Source organism: Pipistrellus hanaki, assembly GCF_964339955.1.
Source record: "Pipistrellus hanaki genome assembly, chromosome: X".
NCBI lineage: Eukaryota > Metazoa > Chordata > Mammalia > Chiroptera > Vespertilionidae > Pipistrellus > Pipistrellus hanaki.
In genome coordinates, this window is record NC_140524.1 from 32,254,362 (window position 1) to 32,279,647 (window position 25,286).

A 25,286-nucleotide genomic window follows, 5' to 3' on the forward strand; every position below is an offset into this window, starting at 1 on the left:
ATTTTATTAACAGCTATACTGAGGTATAATTTAAATACCATAAGATCCATCTATTTGACACCGTTTTAAAGCAAAAAGTCAGATTATGTCCCTTCTCTGCTTGAATTTCTTTAATAGCCTTCTGTAACTGTTGAAGTTAAAACTCCTTAAGCAGGCTTACTACAGCCTTACATAATCTGGATTTTGTCACTCACTCTGCTCTAGTCAAAATTGCCTTCTGACAATTCAGAGAAGGTATTGAGCTCTTTTTTGCCTCAGGACCTTGGTACATACTGTTCCCTATGCATTGCATGAACTTTCCATGATTCTCATATAACTGGACCTTTATTACCATTCAGATAATTGTTTTAAAGTCACCTTTTCTGAAAGGCCTTCTCTGGCCATGCTATGCAGAGTATTGAATCCCTCACACTCTGCCATCTCTTTATTCGCAGTGATAGCACCTATTCTACCATCATGCTAATTGTTATAAGCTGTGCAAGTTTGTTCTGTCCAGTATGGTTATAAGGTTCTTAGGGACATATTCTGTCTTTCTTGTAATGTTGTGGACAAGATATTGGGCATACAAATGGTATAGAGAAAATATAATTTACTATGAAGACCTTTAGAGCAGTATTACCCAAAATGTGTGTGGAATGGTGCTGGTTTGCTGTTTGTTTCCAGGCTGAGATGATATAAGGAAAGTAATTGAGTTTGAGTTTATAAGCCTTTATAATAATTTGACAGGGTAATATTATGGATGTTGAATCTAATACTAAAAATGGGCTTATATTTTACATGCTTCATTTTATTTATTTTATATCCTTTTTAGTAATTTATTTTTGTTACACTTTTATTGGTCTGTGAAGATCTGGCAGCTGGGTGTGTGTGTGTGGGGGCTTGGCTTTTCTTCACAGATACTTTGAGAAGCACTGTTTTAGAGAATATGTTTGGGGGATCGGGAGGAAAACAGAATTTTTTTCAATTCATCTTGTTAGAATATTGGATAGAAAGTGATCTTTCCTTATTAGTTTCTGGAGAGAGAGAGAGAGAGAGAGAGAGAGAGAGAGAGAGAGAGAGAGAGAGAGAGAGAGAGAGAGGAGAGAGAGGAGAGAGGAGAGAGGAGAGAGGAGAGAGGAGAGAGGAGAGAGGAGAGAGGAGAGAGGAGAGAGGAGAGAGGAGAGAGGAGAGAGGAGAGAGGAGAGAGGAGAGAGGAGAGAGGAGAGAGGAGAGAGGAGAGAGGAGAGAGGAGAGAGGAGAGAGGAGAGAGGAGAGAGGAGAGAGGAGAGAGGAGAGAGGAGAGAGGAGAGAGGAGAGAGGAGAGAGGAGAGAGGAGAGAGGAGAGAGGAGAGAGGAGAGAGGAGAGAGGAGAGAGGAGAGAGGAGAGAGGAGAGAGGAGAGAGGAGAGAGGAGAGAGGAGAGAGGAGAGAGGAGAATTGACTATAACAAAGGCATTTTTGGACAGAGAGAATGAAACTATCAAAGTTGGCTACTTTAAGCTGACAAGAGCCTGTGGTTTGCTAAATGCATGGTAGAAAATTGGACCCCAGCCCAGTCCCCACTCCTCATTCCTTTTGTGCTCTGCTGTATTCTATTTCCATTTGGAGAAGAAAGTGAATCCTTCCACCAGAAAGGTTGCGTACTCAAAGGAGGTGACTGGGCTCCTGGCATTTGGAAATAGTGGGAGGTTTTCCCCTCAAACCCACCTCCTTTGCCTGTGAGGTCAGGCTCCAGCTCAATGAGTTCTGTGTTTACATGCCATCTGCTGAGGTGTCAGTGATTACAACATGTGGCTTTGAGCATTTGAGTTTTTATTTAGAACATTAAAAATGGAAAACCAAAGGGAGGGAAAGAGTAGGAGAAAGAACAAGGAGAACTGGACAAGGAAGGGAGCAGAAGGGAACAATTGTCATTGGCAAGCAAAACAGCATGACTCAATTTTATTCGAATTTGTTTTCTCTCTAAACAAAATGGACCTTTTTCTGTTTCAAGTATATTCCAAGATTTGGAAAGCTGCAGAGTTGACTTCAACAACCTTAGGTTACATCTAAATGCATCTTTGGGTTCTATTTTATGAAAAAAAATGTTTTTGTTTTAGCAAACTTTGGAAAAATTATATGCAATCTAATACTGTCCCCCATCATTATTTCCTGGCAAACTAATAATGTGAATGAGGCAGATGGAGAGGGAAAGAGATAAATGAAAGCAAGATAAAGAAGGGGAATAAGAGACAGGGAATGTGGTAGGAGAGAAGAGAGTAATGGAGATGTAATTGGTACCTGTTAAGATACACTTCATGTTGACTCTTTGGATACGTTTCAAACCCAGGTTCGCAAAGCTGCCTTTGTTTTTATAACCTTTTCTCTAGAATCACTTCATTCTCATAAATTTATAGTTTTATATTTCATTCATATACATTTATGCTTTTGCAAATGTTCTTACATGACCTTTGTGGGGCCAGCCTTCTGTTTCACTGAGATGCTGGAGTGGGTAAAATGGGAAGAGCATGGTGCTCTACCAGGAGTCTGATCAACTTGGAATGTAAACCCAGTTTAGTAAGAATTAGCTATGAGACTTTGTGTAAGTCATGTATCTTTTCTGAGCCCATTTTTCTGATCTCTAAAGACCTTGGGGAGGTAGATGGATAAAAATATCTCCTCATAGTTCTGAGACAATTAAATGGGAAGTCTAAAGAAAGCCTCTAGTATTGCAGGGAGTTGTCTAAAATACTTCCTTTTCCTTTTGTCCACTAGAGCCATGGCCTGCTTGATTGCCTGCTTGTGTGGCCCTCTATCACTGTCAGAGTCAACAACTGCCCCCAACTCTGGGATCAGTCTCATTCTAGGTAAGGAAACTATTAAGTCTTCAAAGATAGAGGTTAACTGGCATAACACTGAATGAGATTTATAGTTGGGTACCAGATATCTACGGTTGGACCATCTCAAAAGAATTCAAATTCATCTTGTGTCAACTTCTAGACCAGTGATTTTCAACCTGTGTGCCGAAAGAATGTTTAAAACATGCAATACTTGACTTTTCCCTTAGATTGTCAAATTAAAAAGTGACAACAACCAATGCAACAATAGCTGTTAGGTGTGAATGAATAAAAAGGATACTTATTATTTTTTGTTAGATTGGTAAAAGAAAAAAAAAGGTATTTTTTGGTGTGCTGCAGAATTTTAATAATTAGTTTATGTGTGCCATGAAATTAAAAAGGTTGAAAATTGCTGAAAGTCACTATCGTGATTAATACTTTAAATTCTCAATTCTGTTACAACTTAGCTAGTCACACCCTTTGGCTTTTGCCCATCTAGGCTTAGTTTTAGTCTGTCTTATGATTTTATATCCCCAAGGATAACAAGGTTTTGCTTTACCATTTATGCTTTTGGTGTTCATCCAGCTGATATATCTACACTCTCACTCCTGGCTTTCCCTGGCCAAATTGATGTTCCATGAAGAAGATATGTAGAGCTGGAAGTTACTTTAAAAGTCCCCCCGCCCCCAATTTTAGTCATTAATATACCACCTTTACTTTTTTTTTTTTTTTTGAGAGAGAGAGAGTGGAAGGGAGAGAGAAAGATATTGATGTGAGAGAGTCAAATTGATTAGTTGCCTTCCGAATGTGTCACAATCAGAGCAAGGGATCCAACCTGCAACCCAGGCATGTGCCCTTGAAAGGGAATTGAACATGTGACCCTTTAATGCACAGGCCATTGGTCTTACCACTGAGCAACACTGGCTGGAGATATATCAAGTAAGTTTTTAAACCTAGATACCTACTTTAGCCTCATTCTTAGGAATGGTATATGTAAAATCACAGAATTGATGAGATCATTATTTTTTTCTAATACACATCCTATATAATAAAGAGGTAATATGCAAATTGACCATCACTCCAACATACAAGATGGCCACTCCTATGAGGTGAAAGATGGCTGCCCCCATGTGTACAAAAGATGGCTACCACAAGATGACCTGCAGGGGAGGGCAGTTATGAGTGATCAGGCTGGCAGGGGAGGGAAGTTAGGGGTAGGTGGGCCAGCAGGGGAGGGCAGTTAGGGGCAATCGGGCCAGCAGGGGAGCAGTTAGGCATTGATCAGGTTGGCAGGGGACTGGTTAGGGTGTGATCAGGCTGGCAGGCAGAAGCGGTTAGGAGCAATTAGGAAGGCAGGCAGGTGAGCGGTTGGGAGCCAGCAGTCCCGGATTGTGAGAGGGATGTCTGGCTGCCTATTTAGACCTGATCCCATAGACATTCCTCGAGGGGTCCCAGATTAGAAAGGGTGCAGGCTGGGCTGAGGGAAAACCCCATCCTGTGTATAAATTTCATGCACTGAGCCTCTAGTTTAATATAAATTAAAAACCAGTTAATTTAAGAAGTTTTACTATATACTACCTAAAATTCCCTCATGTACAAATAGCAGGCTTTGGGAAATGGTGATCTGGTCTAACGCTTCATTTTTACAGATTAAGAAACAGCTTCAGTGAGGTTTGATTTGTCATAAGGTTAGTTAGATGAATTTTTGGGCTTAAAACCTGTCTCCTAGCTCTTGGACTAGTGCAGTTTACTCTATGCCTAGGGTTAATATAGACTTCTGTGCACTAATATTGACATATATTAAATAATTAAATCACAGTACATAACATGCATGATAATGCAGTATCAAGGATCCTGATCCAGGACCTTACCATAAAAGAGATTGACTGACAAATTGTATAAATTTTGGTTACCTCTAGTATTTGAGTAGAGCAACATTACTATCTTAGAGTCATGGAAGAAAACACAACAATTAATTATGGAACCACCCATAAGAAGTGACGTTACCAACTGATACAGAATTTGTAAGAGGTTTGTTTGCTTTATTGGGATGCCCACTTCTGGCATGACCAGATAACATCTCTGGCCTGTGTTCCTGATACAATCTTTTGTTTCTTCTAGGGATTTCAACAATTTAGAACTTTCTATAGCTTATTGTACACTATGAAATGTACACTTTGATATATGAAACCCTTTGTTGAAGCATTCATGCAGTGTCCAAGTTGTTCCACTTTAGGACTGCTACCAGGGAAGGTCCATGTAAAGGTACATAGAAATCTTTGCCAAATCCACTGAGTTCATCAGCAAAGGGGACACTTGAGGTAATGCTTAAGGTGATTCCAGAAAGCTAAGGTAAACAGTGTGACTGTTTTTTACTTTGCATTTGTAGAAGAAGGCAGTAGTTCTGTACTGTTGTAACACAAAGACTCATATTAGAATTCATTCCCTTCTGTATACGTCCTTAATCTTTCATCCAGCTGGCTCATCTTGAAAGGCCAGATGGCTCTCTTGAAAGAAAACATCTTAGTTCCACTTACCCTTTTTTGACCATCTAAATGGCTTCTAAACAGTTTTGGTTTGCTGGGTGAGTATGTGTATATATGTCTATGGTGGAGAGATTTGGCGTATTTTAATTTTCTTAAAAAACCTGGAAACCATGATAGGGATAATCTGTCTCATCAAAGATTAGCAAACATTCATATCCCTATTGTCTATATATATAGAAGCTGTGGAAACACAAGGCTGTGTTCAAATGAACTGAAGTTCACTAGAGGAAGAGAAAAGGTGGCAACTCAAAGCATGGTTTTGACATGACACTATATATTATATTATTTCTCAAGAAACAGACTTTGCTTGTTGTAGTAGGCATCCTCCCAAGGTTTTGTAATTCTCAGTTCTGTGTTAGGCATTCAGATTACCATTCTTTCCCCCAATCTGTCCTAATGATTCTCTTTTGCCATTCTATCACTACACAGGCTTACATTTCTGTCATATCTGAGTCTCAAAGTTGAAATCAGAGCTCACCTGAAGGATTGTCAGTAGGATTAGGGAGGCCTAGTTAGAATTATAGAATGGGAAAAGTCCTTATGGATCACCTGGTCATATTAGGCCAACTGACTCAGCCATTGATGTGCCTGACTCAGATTGCCCTTTAAGACAGAACCTGCCTCAAGGACTTGAGTTAGAAGACAGACTCATGTACCTGCAGGCTCTGCCTCAGCTATCAAGTGGGAGGTGTGTGCTTCCTGGGCAGTTGCAAGCCAATGGCTGAGCAAAGTGGGGGGTTAAATGGTTTGCCATTTGGGATAAGCATGGGGTTCCTCTATGCACAGGAGCTACCAGTTGTGCTGGTCAATACTTTATCAGACCTTTACCACAGTCTGAGGCTCTTCTTATCAAAATTCCTTCCTTTCCCCCTCCTTTGTTGATATCAGACCTGTATTATGGTCTGAAGCTCTCCCTGCCTACTTGTGTCCCTATCCCTTTTTCCCCTCACAGGTATTACTCTCAATAAATGTTTTGCACTTATAATTATATCTTAGCATCTGTTTCCAAAGGACCCAACCAATATACCAATAACTCCCCATTCCCATCTGAATTCTACAGTAAGGAATCTGAGGCCCACAGAGGTGAAGTGACTTACCCACCATAGCTAGCTATTAGCAAATCAGTATAATAACCCAAACTTTCTGACCCCTAATTCAATGCTTTCCCAAAGTTCAGTGGTTCAAGTACCACCACAATCATAATGAAACCTCCCACACAGATCTTGTTATTTTTATCCCCCATGTTATTATTTGTGTGACATATTATTTCACTTGTCATCAAATTTCTACTTTGGTCTTCTTTGAAGTAATAATATCCATAAAATTTGGATTTTTATGTGCTAGTTTTATATTTTTTTCTAATACATATTAAACAAATACAATACCACTATAATAAAAAAGTTTGTGTATGTACTACCTAAAGTCATATTATTTACTGTTAGTGATAGGTGAACCCTAGAACTTATAAGGCAGAGAAGAAAAAGGTAGAAAAAGGGAGGAAAGAAGATAGTAATAAAGAAAAGCGAAATACTTATTGGTGAGGAAGAAATAGTAAAAACCCATCAATAACCGCCTCAGGTGCCTTGCTGTAACCCCTGTGTTTCCTGCCAAACCCTGGTTTAATCTCCAATTAGTCAACAAACATCCTTTACTTATTGTTTGTCTAAAAAACAAATGGAATGTTTAATTTAACAGATGTAAATTAAAAATCAAGATTTGTCCTCCTAAAAGAGTCAATTCATTTATCCCCAAAATGGACTGACATGGTTCACTTTGAACAATTTATTGGAGAATATGTGTACTCCTTTTAAAACCAATAGTTCTAATCTTCCTATCTAATAAAAGAGTAACATGCAAATTAACCACCACTCTGCTACACTCACCAGCCAATGTGTGTATGCAAATTAACCCCAACCAAGATGGCTGTGGCCATGAAGCAAGTGGGAGGGAGGTTTGGGTTTCCCTGGCTATGGAGGAAGCCAAGCTTTCCACACACCCTGGCAGGCCCAGGCCTCCACTCCAGGCTACAAAGTTTCAATTATAGAAGATAAATAAACCCCAGATACCAGGGTCTCTGCTTGGGTTGCTGGAGGGCATGGCCAGCCTGAAAACCTCCACAGGCCCCTTGCCCAGGCTGCTCCACACCCCAAGGGAACCCCCACCCTGACCCAGGACACCCTTCAGGGCAAACCAGCTGGCCCCCACCCATGCACTAGGCCTCTATCCTATCTAATAAAAGAGTAATATGCAAATTGACCATCACTCCAACACACAAGATGGCTGCCCCCATGTAGTCAAAGATCCTGCCCTCATGTGGACACAGGATGGCCACCACAAATGGCCAGCAGGGGAGGGCAATTGGGAGGGACCAAGCCTGCAAGGGAGGGCAGTTAGGGGTGACCAGGCTAGCAGAGGAGGGAAGTTGGGGGTGACCTGGCCTGCAGGAAAGGGCAGTTTGGGGGGACCCAGGCCTGCAGGGGAGAGCAGTTTGGAGGGACATGGCCTGTAGGGGAGGGCAGTTAGGGGTGACCAGGCCTGCAGGGGAGGGCAGTTTGGGGCAAACAGGCTGGCAGGGGAGCAGTTAGGCATCAATCAGGCTGTCAGGGAAGTGGTTAGGGTGTGATCAGGCTGGCAGGAAGAAGCAGTTAGGGGCAATCAGGATGGCAGGCAGGGGAGCAGTTGGGAGCCAACAGTCCTGGATTGTGAGAGGGATTTCTGACTGTCTGGGACCCCCTAGACTGGCAGTCGAACATCCCCTGAGGGGTCCCAGATTGGAGAGGGTGCAGGCTGGGCTGAAGGACACCCCCACTCATGCACGAATTTATGAAGTGTTTGAGAGCACACACCTAAGAAAAATATTTAAGTAGCATTTCCTTTCTCATTTAAAAATATTTATTATTAAAACAAAATAAGATTTTTTTTCTCTGATCTAAGAATTCTAAGAATATCATTACAATAATATTTCACATTTCTTGTCAATCTTTTGGTTCAAGAGATCTGTAATGATTATAATTTTATTGTGCCAATGAAACAAAATTTGGGTTATGTTGTAATTTAGTAGGTTCCTAGTATCATAGTGATACTTTAATGTTCCTCTTTTGTTCCATGGAAATAGTATTGTACAGAACCTCTATCAAACAGATATTACTGATTTATAAGCTATTTTGTTAATTCCTAAACCACTTGTCCTTTTAGAGAAAGAAAAACTAGAACCTAACCTTAATGAAATACTAGCTTCTATAATGTCACAAATTTTAAAGGCATGGGAAGTTTGAAGGTAAAGATTCAAGTTGTGTTTTATTATAAGTAGAAAGATGACTATACACTAATGTTCTATGTGTAAACCTATTTCTAGCATCTGATTTAAAAATATTTGGTAGTGGTCTACTTCTGAAAAAACAAATTTATTACCGATGTGCATGGACACTTGGGTTAAATGTGGAAAAAATTTCCTGTGCTCCCCATTCCTTGTTTTACATTTCAAACATGTGTAGAATGATTTACATTTCAAATCAATATTAAATCTAAGAATAATCAGTGAAGAATCATATCAAATTATTATTTTGTAAATGAGGAAAGAATATAAACTTGCAGCTAAAACAAAGACAGCATAATTGAAAATAAGGCTATTATATTCAAGTTTTGGTATTTACTGACTTATTTCTCCAAATGTATAGAGAATAAATTAGGTACTTCATGTATTTCTTTTTTTTTTTTTGGTGACTATTATGGGTGATACAAACTAAAGATAATACATTGCCCTGGGAAACTTAAATTCTGCTTGTTCTTACCAGGTTAGCAAGCATGTAGTGATAACCTCTTGAATGTTTCCCCAGGATCACAACCTGCAGAAACAATAAAGAATATTGTTTATTCAGGAAAGACATTTTCAATTGCACAATCAATGTGGTTAGAACAAATTAATTTTAAATGATCAACAGAGTGTTAGGTTTTTATACGGTATAGTCACAGTTAATTGGATCAGATTTCACTTTCAGGCAAAGAATACAGGGAGAATTGTTAATATCAAAGTTAAAAATGTCAGCAACAAGGAAAAAAAGCTCTCTAAATTTCCAGGTCAGTAGCATCATTGTCACTTAAAATAGATGACAAAAGCAATGAAGCTGATGATCCCCTCCCTACCAATGAACTGGATTTCTGTATTTAGCTGTTGAGATGGCAAATGGGCTGAACTTTGCATACAAATTAGAAAATAGAATGTACAGTACATTTTTTTGTTATCTGGAATACTTAGGGAATAGAATAGTCAAAGAATGGGGTTAATGGGATTTTCAGGTTAATCGAGGTCACTTTTGCTTATTGAAAACACTTTCTTTTCTCCTGTTTTAATACTAAAAGCTTGTGACCACATGTACATCTTTTGGTGCTGCATGCAATGCCTTAGGACAGTGGGGAAGGGAATTTTCCCCTAGGGGACATTTGGCAATGCCTGGAGACATTTTTAGTTGTCACATTTGGGAGGGTGACTAGCATCTAAGTAGAGACAAGGGATGTTTCTGAACATTCTACAATGCATAGAACAGCACCCCCCCCCCCCCCCCGCAAAAAAAAAAATCTAGCAAAAAATGTCAGTAGGGTTGAGGTCCCCTGCCTTAAGGTCATCATTGTTATCATAATTTTCATGAGTAACAATGTATTAATAATAGCCTTATAAATTTATCAAGTGCATTTTTATTTTCTCAAAATATGTAAGTAGATTGAATATTTCCAACCAAATGTATTGGTTGGCAGTTGGAAGTTTTGACTGAATACCTGACATTTTATTCAGTACTAACTATGTGCAAAATACTTTGCTGAGTGCAGGTAGTGGTAATGAGAAAAGGGGGTAACATCAAGGTTAAAGACACAACCAGAGGTGAAACCAGGTTTTATACAGAACTGATGTTAATACCTTTTTAAGAAAAATAAGACAAAATTACAAATACAGTATTATCAATAAGGCCTTGGAAGAAACCCATCCAAATAAACGGCCATTAAGCTTAAGCTTCATGACAAGTTCTATTGTGGACACAGCTGTCAAAGTGTTTAAAAACAACTTGTGAAGACAATTAATTACACACAGACCAAACCAGAACTATATATAAAGGCCATAATCTTATCTTATATAACAAAAGCCTATTATGCAAATTGTCCCCTCGGGTGGTCGTTCAACTGCTAGCTCTGATGTCTACTGACCACCAGAGGATGGTGTGGAACATGGAGGGTGTGTGTCATCAACCTACTGCAACCTCTTTTTGGCTACCTGGAGGTGGGAGTGTTGGGGATGGAGGTGCGATGAGAATGCGGAGTGTCCACTGAGCTCGCTCTCACTCCCCCTGCTAACCTCCTCTGGGACATCAGGGCTCTTGTGCTGGGGAAGCCCCCATGCTCAGGTGCTGGCCTGTGAGGAGCCTGCCCCGTACCTGCATGGCCTCATTTGGTTGAGCCAGGTCTCAGCTGCAGGGGTGGTTGGTCTCCTTGTGAGGTGGCACAGGAGCCAGTCTGCAAGGCTGGCTAGGAGAGAGCACGCTGCCTTCCCAGCTTCCAGAGGCCGTGTTCACTGCATCTCTGCATGGGGACTCGGGGCCGTGACTCAGGTGGAGGGGGATGAATGGAGGCCCAGGGGCCCAGATGCTACCCAGGACCCAGAGGGCAGCTGGGACCTACCCTTCCATCCAGACGCTCACACTTTGATCACCAGTCAGTCAGGCCTAGGGATTGCATCTGTGCACAAATTTCGTGCACCGGGCCTCTAGTAATAATAATAAAAACCACCATCCTTAATTAAGTATCTAATATATGCCAGGCACTGTGCTAGGTGCTTTATGTGATTTTAATTCCTAGAACAATTTAAGAGATTAAGTATCAGGCCGGGACCGGTTTGGCTCAGTGGATAGAGCGTCGGCCTGCAGACTGAAAGGTCTGGGGTTCGATTCCGGGCAAGGGCATGTGCCTTGGTTGCGGGCACATCCCCAGTAGGGGGTGTGCAAGAGGCAGCTGATCGATGATTCTCTCTCATCGATGTTTCTAACTCTCTATCTCTCTCTTCCTCTCTGTGAAAAATCAATAAAATATATTTTAAAAAAAAGAGATTAAGTATCATTAGTTTCATTTTACAGATGAGGAATCTCAACTAAAAAAAATTTATGTGATTTGCCTGAGGCCACAGAACTAGGAAGCAGTAAATCTGGAATTGGAACCTGAGTCTGTCTGAATCTAGAACCCATATTTCTGGCAGTACATTACATGGTTTCTTTCTTTCTTTTTTTCTTCTTCATGGTTTCTTAATATGCTAAATTTAAAATACTAATAACTGCTCTAGGTTCTGAGTGAAGGGGTGTCTGAGACCTGCTGGGATGGATAGGGAAGGCTTTTCCTGGAGGAGATGAGGTTTAAACTGGCCCAGAAGTGGAATCGTATATTCAGATATCATGCTGGCATTAGACCTCAGTGATTTCAAGGGGCGGGGGGAGAGAGAGAGAGAGAGAGAGAGAGAGAGAGAGAGAGAGAGAGAGAGAGAGAGAGAGAGAGAGAGAGAGAGGAATTATATGAGTAAAAGTGCTGTTTTTGATTAACTTAAAATATGAGCCACATTTTTGACTGATTATTTATGGAGAAAATAAAAGGTTAATGAATGTCTTGAGGAGGTGATTTTGCATGCTGCCATGAAACAAAATGAGCTGTTATGTATCTTCTGGGATGTATTCTTCAGTGTCCACTTGTGAGAAACATTCTTACTGGTGACATTTGTTAACTTTTGATGGCAAGTTGGGACTATACATTTGTTGAATTTTTAACTCACTGACAACCATCAACATAATAAAATCAGAGAGTTTTGAGTTCTGCCAGAAAAATGAGCTGATTTGTAAAGACATATGGCAGAGCCTAGAAAAAAAATGAAAAGCAAGGCCAAAGGAAACAGAGTAAGTCTTTCTCACCAATGGGAGGGCTTAGTGGCTTTTTGAACATGGGAAAGGTGAAAGGAAGTCACGGAAAACCTTACTGTTCTGAGAAGAGCCCTGAATGAGCGCCGATAAACTGTATGACTGTGGGAATTCATTCACCTTTCTTCAACTTCCATTTCCTTATCTGTAGTCTGGGACAATGAGCTTGGCCCTTCTTATCTCAGCAGTGCTGTCAACATTAAAGTGAATAACATCCAGAAAAGAATTTGGGATGTGAATTGTGTGAATTTTGTGATGTTAAATAACGGTGGGAAGGAGTCATTCATGAAGATTTTTTTATTTTTTTAAATTTTTATTTATTTATTTATTTTTTTAGTTTCAGAAAAAGAAGCCATTGGAATATCTGCTTTAGTCCATGCCTAGATGGTCTGTTCAGAACAAAATCATGTATTTGAAGGTAGCTCTCTAACAACATCACCCCTTCAAAACTTAGTTTCAACTAAGAGATGGGAAAACTTATCTTAAGATAGAAACCTTTAGGTATCACAAAGCTGCTGCCTTGAAGGCTGTAATTATTTCCTCATGCTTATTTTCAGTGCCTTCTTAACTCTTATTTAACATACAGTTATTACCAATCCTGTTTTTTTCAGTTCACAGTAAGTGAAAAGCTGCAAATTAGAAGGGTTGTGCATGGACGGTGGGGGGATATTAGAAAGAGCTACATTAGCAGCAGAGGAAGTGACAGACTGACTTAAAGGAGAAGGAGTGAATTTAAAAAAAGCAGACAATATTGTACTACTGCATAGTATAACAGGGATGTTTGCTGTGAATGCCTGAGCCTTCAGGGTATAGATTATTGTGCTCAGTAATTTCTGCTGGAAAACCCCAGGGATATGTATTGTATGTTTTAGGGAAGTTTTCCATAAAAAATGCTCAAAGTCTTAATACTTAAGAGATTATACTTCAATTATCATGGGGCAGCCATGATCCTACTGATATGAAGTAAGTGAGGCCTCACTGCAAAGAGTGTCTTGTTTTACTCTTGGTCTTGCCCTTTTTTGAATTTTTTTGGCATAGAGCATGTGGCAGTAAAGATGGGATAGATGGTTTGTGCATTATATGGTGCACAAAAAAGGTTTTTTTTTTTTCACTTAGTGTTAAATTTTTATTTTTTCCATCTGTTACAGATGAACAAAGCATAAATTTACCTTCAGTTATTTAATGACTCGGGTAACCAAGAGAATGTTCAACTTTGCTTTTATAGTAATTATAATAGCTTTTTCTGAATTAGTTTCAGAACTTGAAGTATAAAAGCTCTTTAACAGTCTACTGTGAAATTTAAGAAGGAAATAAAATTCATTGTTTTAAATAAATTTATTTTTATCTTCACAAATGGGACCTGAAAGAAAAAAATGCCACAAAACTCATTCACTGAAACTTAAACAACAGTTTCTTTTGCAGAAGAAAAAAGCTCTTGCTACTAACACAGTGTTGTGCATATAGGAGAACATTAAATTATTTCATTTCCTCCCCCTGCTTTACAGCTTCATTGGGCTATAGTTTACATAGCATAAAAAGTTTAGATGTACAATTCATGATTTTAGCAAATTTTTAGTTGTACATAAGTCACCACAATCCAGTTTTAGAACATTTTCATCACCCTCTGCCCCAAGCTTCCTTTAGTCCTGTTTTCTTAAGGTGAAAACTGAACTTATTGTTATGAAACTTTTACTGTTTTTCTGATAGGGGGTGTTTCAAACTGTACATTTCCCTATAAACACCTCTTTAACTGCATCCCATAAATTTTTATATGTTTTACTTTCATTTTCATTCCGTTCAAAATATTTAAAAATTTCCCTGCAACTTCTTTTTTGACCACGAATTATTTTTTAAAAAGTCTGCTGTTTCACCTGGTCAGTGTGGCTCATTGGCTGAGCATTGACCCACAAACCAAGAGATCACTGGTTCAATTTCTGGTCAGGGAACATGCGTTGATTGTGGGTTTGATCCCTAGTAGGAAGTGTTTCTATCTCTCTATCCTTCTCACTTTCTCTCTCTCAAAAGATCAATAAAATTATGAAAGGAATTTTAGGGGTAAAAAAGGCAGGTTTAGGGAGTTTTAGAAATAAAGAAGGTCCATGAGAGAGAAAGGCTTGGAACCCTCATAGGTGAGGGCGTGGAGCTGCCAAAAGACATACTAGTACATTCAAGGAGAAGAAAAAAAAAAAAGAGGTACCACAGGATAAGGGGAGAGGAAGACATCCATTACAGAAGATAGGGAAAAGCCACAGGTTATGGGGAGAAAGAGGAAACAAACTTTCACAGAGGATAGAGAAATGTTGACAAATGGGAGTAAAAGGAAAACAGATTTTCATAGGAGATAGAGAATTCTACCACTGAAGGGGGAGAAACAAAGGGAGGGCATCACTCGAGTTTTGGGCTTTTTAAAAAATTTATTGATTGATTAAGGTATCACATATTTGTCCTCAATCCCCCATTCCAATCCCCCACCCCTCCCCACTCATGTCCCCACCCCCCTATTGTCCTTGACCACTGGTTAGGCTCATATGTCTCTAGTTTTGGGCTTTGAAGCTTATATTTATTCTATAATTGGAAGGCAGTATGAAGAAACAAAGAACTGCAGCCTTTATACACCTTAGAAAAAAAGGGGCTTAGTGGGTCACCCCCTTTGGGACCCTATTCCCTACGTGGGAGTCTGTACTTGTTTTTAATAAATTTCCACCCTTTTCATCTACCACCATTTGTCCATGGCTTCATTCTTTGAATCCACCTGGACAAGAACCCGGGAAAGAAATCACCCTCGCATCCTACTCAGAAAAAATGACCCAACTCAAATATATTAAAAGTCTGCTGTTTAGTTGCCAAATATTTCTGATCTTCCAGCATTTTCTCTTGTGTAGCTCTAATTTCATTCTGTCAAAACATTCAGATTTACCCTGTATTATTTCAATCTTTTTAAATTTATTGAGCTTGTTTTTAAAAAATCTTTATTGTTGAGATTATTACAGATGTCCCTCTCCCCCCCTCCCCACCATAGCTCCCTCTTGGTTCTCACCCTGCCCCAGGCCCTTGCCACCCTATTGTCTGTGTTCATAGGTAATGCATAAATGCATATAAGATCTTTGTCTAATGTCTTCCAGCCCCCCACCCTTTTCCCTCTGAGAATTGACAGTCTGATCCATTTCCATGCCCCTAATTCTATTATATTCACCAGTTTATTCTGTTCATTAGATTTCTTATTCATTTGCTTTTTAGATTCAATTGTTGATAGATATGTGTTTGTTATCACTTTGTTGTTCATATTTTTACCTTTATATTTTTTCTCCCTCCTCCTCCTCCTCCTCCTCCTCCTCCTCCTCCTCCTCCTCCTCCTCCTCCTCCTCCTTCTTCTTCTTCTTCTTCTTCTTCTTCTTCTTCTTCTTCTTCTTTAAAAATATCATTCAGCATTTCATGTAATACTGGTTTGGTGGTGATGAACTCCTTTAGCTATTTATTTATTTATTTATTTATTTATTTATTTATTTATTTATTTTTAATATATTTTATTGATTTTACACAGAGAGGAATTGAGAGGGATAGAGAGTTAGAAATGTCGATGAGAGAGAAACATTGACCAGCTGCCTCTTGCACACCCCCCACCGGGGATGTGCCCGCAACCAAGGTACATGCCCTTGACCGGAATCAAACCTGGGACCTTTCGGTCCACAGTCCAACTCTCTATCCACTGAGCCAAACCGGTTTCGGCTCCTTTAGCTATTTATTATCTGTGAAGCTCTTTATCTGACCTTCAATTCTGAATGATAACTTTTCTGGGTAGAGTAATTTGATTATAAGTTCTTGCTATTCATTACTTTGAATATTTTTTTGCCTATTTCTTCTGGCCTTCATATTTTATGTTGAGAAATCAGCTGATTGTCATATAGGTACTCCCTTGTAGGTAACTAACTGCTTTTATCTTGTTGCTTTTAAGATTCTCTCCTTGTCTTTTGCCCTTGGCATTTTAATTATGATGTGTCTTGGTGTGATCCTTCTTGGGTTCCTCTTGTTTGGGGTTCTTTATGTTTCTTGGACTTGTAAGTCTATTTCTTTCACCAGGTAGGGGAAGTTTTCTGTCATTATTTCTTCAATTATGTTTTCAATATCTTGCTCTCTCTCTCCTTCTGGCACCACTGTAATTCAGATGTTGGTATGCCTGAAGTTGTCCCAGAGGCTCCTTACACTATCTTCATATTTTTGGATTCTTTTTTCTTTTTGCTCTTCTTGTTGGGTACTTTTTGTTTCCTTATATTTTGATTTGATTCTTGGGATCCTTTACTATACTCTACTGTTGAATCCCGGTATATTATTCTTTATTTCAGTCAGTGTATACTTCATTTCTGACTGGTTCTTTTCCATTTTTTTTTTCTATTTTGAAATTCTCACTAAGATCCTTGAAAGTTTAACTAAGACCCTTGGAGGTTTCTAGAAGATTCTTGAGTAATCTTATAACTGTGGTTTTGAACTCTATATCCAGTAGTTTGCTTTCTTCCATTTCTTTCATTTGTGGCATTTCTTTGTGTCCACATTTTGGCTGCTTCCCTGTGTTTGTTTTTCTGTATTGGGTAGAGCTGCTAAGTCTCCTTGAGTTGATATAGTGGTCTTGTGTAGTAAGTATCTTATAGGACCCAGGGGCTCAGCCTCTCCAAACACCTGAGGTAGACACTCTAGGTGCACCCCTTTGTGCGCTGTGTGCACAGTCTTGTTGTAGTTGAGCCTTGATTGCTATTGGTGTCACTGGGAAGAACTAACCTCCAGGTCAACTGATGGTGAGGATCAGCTGTGACTACAGTGGGAGAGCTGCTCTGTAGGAGACACTCCTCTGGAGCAGGACATGTTTCATAAACTTTGGTGCTCACTGAATCTTCCCCTTGGGTGTGTAGCTTATGGATGTGTGGAGCTGTAATCTGGTATTATCTGACACTGACTACTGGCTACACTGGCTCTTGGGTCTCCAGGGAGGTGCAATTCAGCCACTGCCTGGCACCACCCAACAGGAGCTAAAGAGAGATCTGCAGATTCCTCCTCTTTGTATTGGGTTTGCAAGTGTCCAGATGAGGCCCAGCTGTGAAGCAAGGCAGATTGGTGCTGGTGCCTAGTCTTGGACCTTTTAATGATAGGTTTGGGGCTCCCTGACCCAGCTGCAGCTTGTTTTACAGGTTTTAGCCTGAGAAAGGACAGGCCATTCATATGCAAAAGCTGGCACAGCGTGGGTGGGGTTGTAAATTGGGGGAGGTGGTGGGAGTCCCAGGGAGTCACCAGGGTGGAGTAAAGGGAAATAGCTGCCAGTCAGCCCTGCAACTGCGGAGGTCCCAGCATGGGAACAATGACCACTGTGAGAACATCTGTCTGGAAGAAAGCTGCCCCCAGTTCCTTCCCAAGTTCCAGACAATCCAGTTTATCCTCACAGGTGTCTGGGTCCTCCAGAGCCTTGCCCAGCAGTGGAGCTCAGAGGAAGCAGGAGCTTGTAAGTTCAGTTCGTGGTGCTTGCCTTTTAAGAGGAGCAGGTGGGTCTCTAGCAGCCTCTGTGTCACTGAACCTCAATCCCCACTGGTTTTTACAGCCTATAGTTCTTACTGTTTGTAGGGGCTTCTTTTCCAAGCTCTGGGACCCTGGGCTGTGGGTTTGGTGTGGAGCTGGGTCCCTTTGCTCCTCCAGGAAGCCTCCAGGGAGGTGATCTCCGCAGAGGTGATCTCCTTCCTTTTAAAAAAAAGTGGTAAATGTGGGAGCCACACCAGCCCGTTCCATGCCTCCACACCTCCTACCAGTCTCAATGCACTTTCTTCATTATCTCCCTAGTTGTAGTACTTCCCCTCAGCCAGTTTTCCTGAGGTTCTGGACGATGGTTGATCTGTATTTGAGTTGTAATTTTGATGTGGTTGTGGGAGGCAGCAAGTACAGGCGTTTGCCTATGCCACTATCTTCTCATCTAAATTATTTATTAAATAAGCCACTGAGCCTAGCTGTTGTGGCTCAGTGGTTGAGCATTGACCTATGAAACAGGAGGTCACTGTTTGATTCCAAATCAGGGCATATGCCCAGATTGTGGGCTTGATTCCCACTAGGGGTTATGCAGGAGGCAGCCAATCAGTGATTCTCTCTCGTTATTGATGTTTCTCTCTCTCTCTCTCTCTCTCTCTCTCTCTCTCTCTCTCTCTCTCTCTCTCTTTATGAAATGAATAAAAATATATTTTCAAAAAACAAGCCAGTGAATCACAGTCTACCTATTTGGGAAACCCTTTCCTTTATTGATTCCCCCATACACTGATCTGTGAAATTGGGGCCTGAGTGTCATTGAAGAATTAAAAATAATTCTGAAAATGTTCATTTGGTTTTCTATGTAAAAGGCTTTTTCTTTTGCAATTTAATGCTTATCTAGACATTTTCATAATTTTAGAAACTTGAAGTTAAATTGCTCCACACGACTACATGAGAGAGGCCCACAGACCCCTTGGGAGCAGAAGCATCTGTTTCTCTATGCTCACATTAAAAATATATATGCGTGTCTGTGGAAAAGTGCCTGTGTTTTTCCCCTTTGATCCATTTGGTATGCAGATTAGGTTATTTGCAGACCAAAGTACCAGGTTTGAATTTTCTACATCAGTGCCCAAAAAAAGGATCTATGTATAAAGATTGATCTTGCTTTGAGTACAGAACATGCCTTACTGTTCATCCTTATCTATTTCTTGTTGATTTAGGATCTGAGAATGTTTGGGGGTCTGGAGAGAGAAATAAAGGAGGTTTCCTTGTGTTCCAAGACTAGACATTTTAAAGTCCCTCCCTTTACTGCTTCTTCAGTTAAGAAGAAATACTGTTGTCCTATGGCAATGTATCTAATTTTAACTGTGTTGGGTGTTAAATGGTGCTATGCTACAGTAATCAGCCTTAGAATATGTCATATTTCCCAGAAGAAATCTCCCATCAGATTTGATAAAAGGCATTCATTTTCTTGAATGAAAATCTGAAGTACTAAATTGGTCTTAGTAAACATATACTGCCCCCGAAGTCACTTCCATTAGAATTATTTTCTAATAGTCTTAATTTACACACACATGCTCTCCTATAACTGAATGACAGTTCTTCATATTGCAATCATCTGACTTGAAAAACTGTGCTGAATTAGTGAGGCAGAGAAGACCTGTATCCAAGTCAACCCAATGGCAGTGGGGGTGGGGGTGGTATAGATAGGAAAATAATGGCTGAAACTTTTCATAAAGAAGGAAAATAGGAGGATAACCAAGAAATTTCATCCCTGCTTATGCTGTCTACAGAGGAAGCTTATGCTGACAGGAGACAATTGAATAACACATCAAATAAAATGCTAGGATGTGAGGATTAGAGGACGAGAATTTCAACAAAGAACATGTCTTTAAGAAATTTCTTTTCCTAGACTTTACTATTGAATACACTGTAGACTGAAAGAAATATGTGGAAGATTTAATGCTAAACAGCAGGAGAGACAAAGAGAACATACAAACAAGAGGCAATAAATGGCCACAAGTAGGGTTTATATCTTTTAGTTAAAGACAAAATTTTAAGGCATTTCCTTCACACTTGTTAATTTTTTATTGATTAAGGTATTTCATATGTGTCCTTATTCCCCCATTACCCTCCCATGCCCACCACTCATACCCTCAACCCCCTGTTGTCTGTGTCCACTTGTTAGGCTTGCATGCATGCATACAAGTTCTCCGGTTGATCTCTCCTGCCTACCCCCACTCTTCCCTACATTCCCTCTGAGGTTTGATGGTCTGATCAATGTTTCTCTGCCTCTGGATATATTTTTGTTCATCAGTTTATGTTGTTCATTATATTCCATAAATGAGTGAGATCATGTGATATTTATCTTTCTTTGACTGGCTTATTTCACTTAGCATAATGCTCCCCAGTTCCATCCATGCTGTTGCAAATGGTAAGAACTCCTTTTTTTTGTTTTTGTTTTTTTGTTTACCACAGCATAGTATACCATTGTGTAGATGTACCACGGTTTTTTAATCCACTCATCTGCTGCTGGGCACTTAGGCTGTTTCCAAATCTTAGCCACTGTAAACTGTGTTGCTATAAACATAGTGGTGCATATAACCTTTCTAATTGGTGTTTCTAGCTTCTTGGGATGTATTCCTAGAAGTGGAATTCACTGGGTCAAATGGGAGTTCTATTTTTATTTTTTTGAGGAAACTTGATACTGTTCTCCACAGTGGCTGCACCAGCCTGCATTCCCACCAGCAGTGCACGAGGGTTCCTTTTTCTCAGCATCCTTGCCAGCACTTGTCATTTGTTGATATGTTGATGATAGCCATTCTGACAGGTTTGAGATAGTACCTCATTGTCATTTTGATTTGCATATCTTGGATGATTAGTGACTTTCAGCATGTTTTCATATGTCTCTTGGCCTTCCTTCTGTCTTCTTTCAAAAAGTATCTATTTAGGTCCATTGCCATTTTTTGATTGGGTTGTTTATCTTCCTTTTGCTAAGTTGTATGAGTTCCCTGTAAACATTGGAGAGTAAGCCTTTATTGGTGATAACATTGGCAAATATGTTCTCACATGCAGTGGGCTTTCTTTTGCTGTGCAGAAGCTTTTTATTTTGATGTAGTCCCATTTGTTTATTTTCTCCTTAGTTTCCAATGCACTAGGAGCAGTATCAGTGAAGAAATTGCTTAGGCATATGTCTGAAATTTTGCTGCCTGTGGATTCCTCTAGTATTTTTATGGTTTCCCTTCTTATGTTTAAGTTCTTTATCCATTTTGAGTATATTTTTGTGTATGGTATAAGTTGGTGGTCTAGTTTCATTTTCTTTTTGCATGTATCTGTCCAATTTTCCCAACTCCATTTGTTGAAGAGACTGTGTTGACTCCATTGTATGTTCATGCCTCCTTTGTCAAATATTTATTGAGCATAGCAGCTTGGGTTGATATCTGGATTCTCTATTCTATTCCATTGATCTATATGTCTGCTCTTGTGCCAGTACCAGGCTGTTTGAGAACAGTGGCTTTGTAATACAGCTTGATATCTGGTATTGAGATCCCACCTACTTTGTTCTTCTTTTTCAGGATTGCTGCACCTATTCGGAGTCTTTTATTATTCCAGATGAATTTTTTGAAAGTTCGTTCTAGGTCTGTGAAATATGCTGTTGGTACTTTGCTTTTGGTAGTATGGACATTTTGATTCTACCATTCCATGAACATAGTATGTTCTTCCATCTGTTTATGTCTTCCTCTATCTCTTTTTTTAGTGTCATGTAGTTTTCCATGTATAGGTTTTTTACCTCCTTAATTAAGTTTATTCCTAGGTATCTTAATTGTTCGGTCTAATGGTAAATGGGATTGCTTTTTTAGTCTCTCTTTCTGTAAGTTCATTACTGGTGTATATAAATGCCATAGACTTCTTTGCACTAATTTTGTATCTTGCTACATTGTTAAATTCATTTATTAAGTCTAATAATTTTTGATGGAGTCTTTAGGGTTTTCTATGTGAGAATTTCATGTGAGAATAAGGACAGTTTTATTTATTCTTTTCCAATTTCAATGCCTTTTATTTCTTCTTCTTGTCTGTTAACAATGGCTAGTACTTCCAGTACTATGTTGAACAGGAATGGTGAGAGTGGGCATCCCTGTCTTGTACCTGTTCTTAGGGAAAATGGTTTTAATTTTTGCCCATTGAGTATTATGTTGGCTGTGGGTTTGTCATATATGGCTTTTATTATGTTGAGGTATGATCCTTCTATTCCCACCTTGTTGAGAGTTTTTTTTTTTTAATTTTTTTATTGTTTGAAGCATTACAAATAATAGTACATATGTCTCCTTTTCCCCCCTTTGACTTTCCCCCATCCTCCCTTACCCCCCCGCCCCCACATATGCCTTCACCTGCCCTCCTGCCCCATGTCTTGTATCCATTGGTTATGTTTATATGCATGCATACAAGTTCTTTGGTTGATCTCTTACAGTGCCTCACGCCCCAACCTCCCTTGCCTTCCCGCTATAGTTTGACAGTGTGTTCAATGGTTCTTTATCTGTATAACTATTTCCCCCCATTTCTTTTCTTTAAAAAAATCTTGCAACTGCAAACTAGAAATAAACATATGATAAGAAAAAACATTTGAATCCTAATTTCAATGTCCAACAGTTCTGAGACCCAGTTTCAATGTCAAATAGTTCCTTATGTGTACATGTCAGCAATGCTATCTGGATGATGGACAGATGGTGGCAATGCATGTCCGACCCTCTCTGGTTTTGTTCTGGGCAATCAAGAAAAGGTATTGGATTTTGTCAAATGCTTTTTCTGGGTCTATTGATATGACTATGTGATTTTTATCTCTCAATTTGTTTATGTGATGTATCATGTTTATTGATTTGCTGATAGTTGCTTACTTGTCAGGTTTTTCTGGGAGCCGTGTCATTTAAGGGTATCTCACTTTGCAAAAGGATGACAAATAACAGAGTTTTAGTTAATGAGAGACAAAACAAAATTATCCTAATTCACAAATGTTTGGTTTTGTCTTTCACTCTTGCTGTTTGAATTTGGCATTATCTTCCCCACTCTGATAGCTCATTCACCTTTGTGATTGCACTGACAATAGCAGTTCAAGCATTCTAGGCAGAATTACAGGCTTTCAGCCAAAAATAGGGGGCTCCTGAAAGCTGTTTATTAACTATTCAGGAATTTTATGAGTCAGTTATTAAATCTTGGTAGCTTGAAATCAGCCATGGTGGGAGTATTTATAATAAAGAAAACATCCAACACTACAAATCATACCAGCATATTATTGGACTCAGGAGGAATATGGGTTGAAGTCTCTAGTGGATGGAAGAGTTGTCTCTCTTAACCATATTTCATTATTTTTTAAAATATAAGGATGGTTTTATGTTTTAATTTTTAATTCAATCTTTATTGTTGAAAGTATTTCATATTTTCCCTCAACTGACCCTTTCTAGCCACATTTCATTCTTTTTCAATGAACATTTGTTGAGTGTCTGTTCTATGCTAATCCTGGGATAAGACACTGAGGAGACAGAAGTCACGAAAACCTGCCCTTGCCTGGAGTATCTCAACACTGGAGTAGGAAAGACTGCCAAGTTAACAGACAATTATATCTCAGCAGGAGAAGTATGAGAACAGAAATATGTACAAGTTACAATTTAGGAGAGAATGATTAACACATAATCTGCTAGAAAATACTTTTGTCTCCAACTAAAGACCTAAGTAAGTTTTTTCTTTGTTTTTTTGTTTTTGTTTTGTTTTGTTTTGTTTTTTATAAGGTGGAACCTTACAAACAGGTAATTTAAAGAGAATATATTTTGTTTTATTGATTTTTTTTTTACAGAGAGGAAGAGAGAGGGATAGAGAGTTAGAAACATTGATGAGAGAGATAAAGAGAATATATTTTGAAAATAAAGAGACATATATTTCAGAAAAGTATTTCTCTTGGTTTTGGAATAACCTTGCTGTTTTATAGTGCTTATGCACTTAGGAAAGATACTTATTTGGACCAACTATAGGTATTTATTTTGGTAGCAAGGATGCTCCATAAGAAATTGTGACCGAAATGGTTGGTGGGAAAAGCAAAGTTAGAAGGGATATAAATTGTATATAGTAAATATAATTGTATCTATTAAGGACGATGCACTTCAGCTTTGTCAATTACAAGCTGTGTAACCTTATGCAAGTTACTTAACCTCTCAGTTTTCATATGTATAAGAGTGAACATAATGCAGTGGTCCAAAAATATTAAGTGGACAATTCTAGAACTAAACCATTCATATATTTTAAATTACATACTGTTCTGTGATGAAATCTCATGCTGTCCCACTCCATACCTTTCTCAAGTGGATCACACTGTATATGATCCATGCCTAAGTTAGTGACTTAGTAGCCATCTTAGTTATCAGATACTCTGTAGTGGTATCATAGTTCTCATGTTCAGGTAACCTTTATTGTACTTCATAATGGCCCTCAAATGCAAGAGTAGTGATGCTGGCAATTTGAATATGCCACCAAGAAGCCGTAAAGTACTTCTTTAAGTAAAAAAGTATGTATACGTAGGGAAAAAAACCAGTATATACATTGCTATCTATGGTTTCAGGCATCCAGTGGAGGTCATAGAATGTATGCCTGGTGGATAAGGGGAACTCCTATAATTGAGAGACAGTGGAATAGGGTGATCAAGACTGCAGATTAGACTGCCTGGGTTAGAGTCCCATTTACCCTTTAATAGTTGTGTGAATTTGAACAATTAATTTAGACTCATTTTTTTATGAGAATAATGAAACAGAGAGTTTATCATTATACCTACTTCATTGAATTGCAGTGAAGAATAAATGGAATAACAGATCTATAGTTCTTAACAGAGGGTCTGATGCTTATCCGTTATTAGTTACGTTTTCCCTTTCTTACATATTGAAATGCCCCTTCCCTCCACTCTTCCCTGTGGAAATCACATCTACCCTTCAATTCCCACCTTACATGCAGCCTTCTCCATGAAGCCTTTTCTGATTTCTTATCCTTCACTCTCAAAATGTAGAGAAGTGGTTTCCTGCTGCTATGGGGTAAGGGATATGCAGAGGCATCAGAGCTTGGTGCAGAAAGGTACTGAGGACAGTGATTAGGATAACACTGGGTTGATGTGCAGGTAAGCAGCTGGCATTTGCATTTGGAGTTCAGGCATTTTAGTTAAGGGTTGAAAAAAAGACAAGAATCTAGGGGTAAACCAACAACAAAGTAAACCACAATGCCACCCTCTACTGCCACATCCTCTCTTGCCCTCAACTTTGAACAGAACCATGAATTCAAAACCACACAGAAACCATGGGGTGGGAAAATGTGTGTGGGAGATGGAGGTAGGGGAAGTCTACCCAAAGACAAAGGAGCACAAGCCATGACCTAATTGATCATGCGTAGTCTTCACCATGTTTGTACCACAAGTAAGAGATCAACTGAAGGACTTGTATACATGTATATAAACATAACCAATGGACACAAGACACT

The 25,286-nt window shown here is 39.3% G+C and overlaps 1 protein-coding gene across 6 annotated transcripts in view; it reads right to left on the reverse strand.

Annotated features, from left to right (window-relative positions):
* GRIA3 (glutamate ionotropic receptor AMPA type subunit 3) overlaps positions 1-25,286 on the reverse strand; it is a 332,083-nt gene that overhangs the window by 110,940 nt on the left and 195,857 nt on the right. For all 6 annotated transcript variants that reach the window (XR_014793766.1, XR_014793767.1, XR_014793768.1 and 3 more), the window contains exon 5: positions 9,132-9,185. Coding sequence is in view for 3 of the 6 variants with exons in the window: in XM_084870792.1 (XP_084726918.1) it covers positions 9,132-9,185 (54 nt within the window). In the remaining 3 variants the exon portion in view is untranslated. The remainder of the gene's footprint in view (positions 1-9,131; positions 9,186-25,286) is intronic.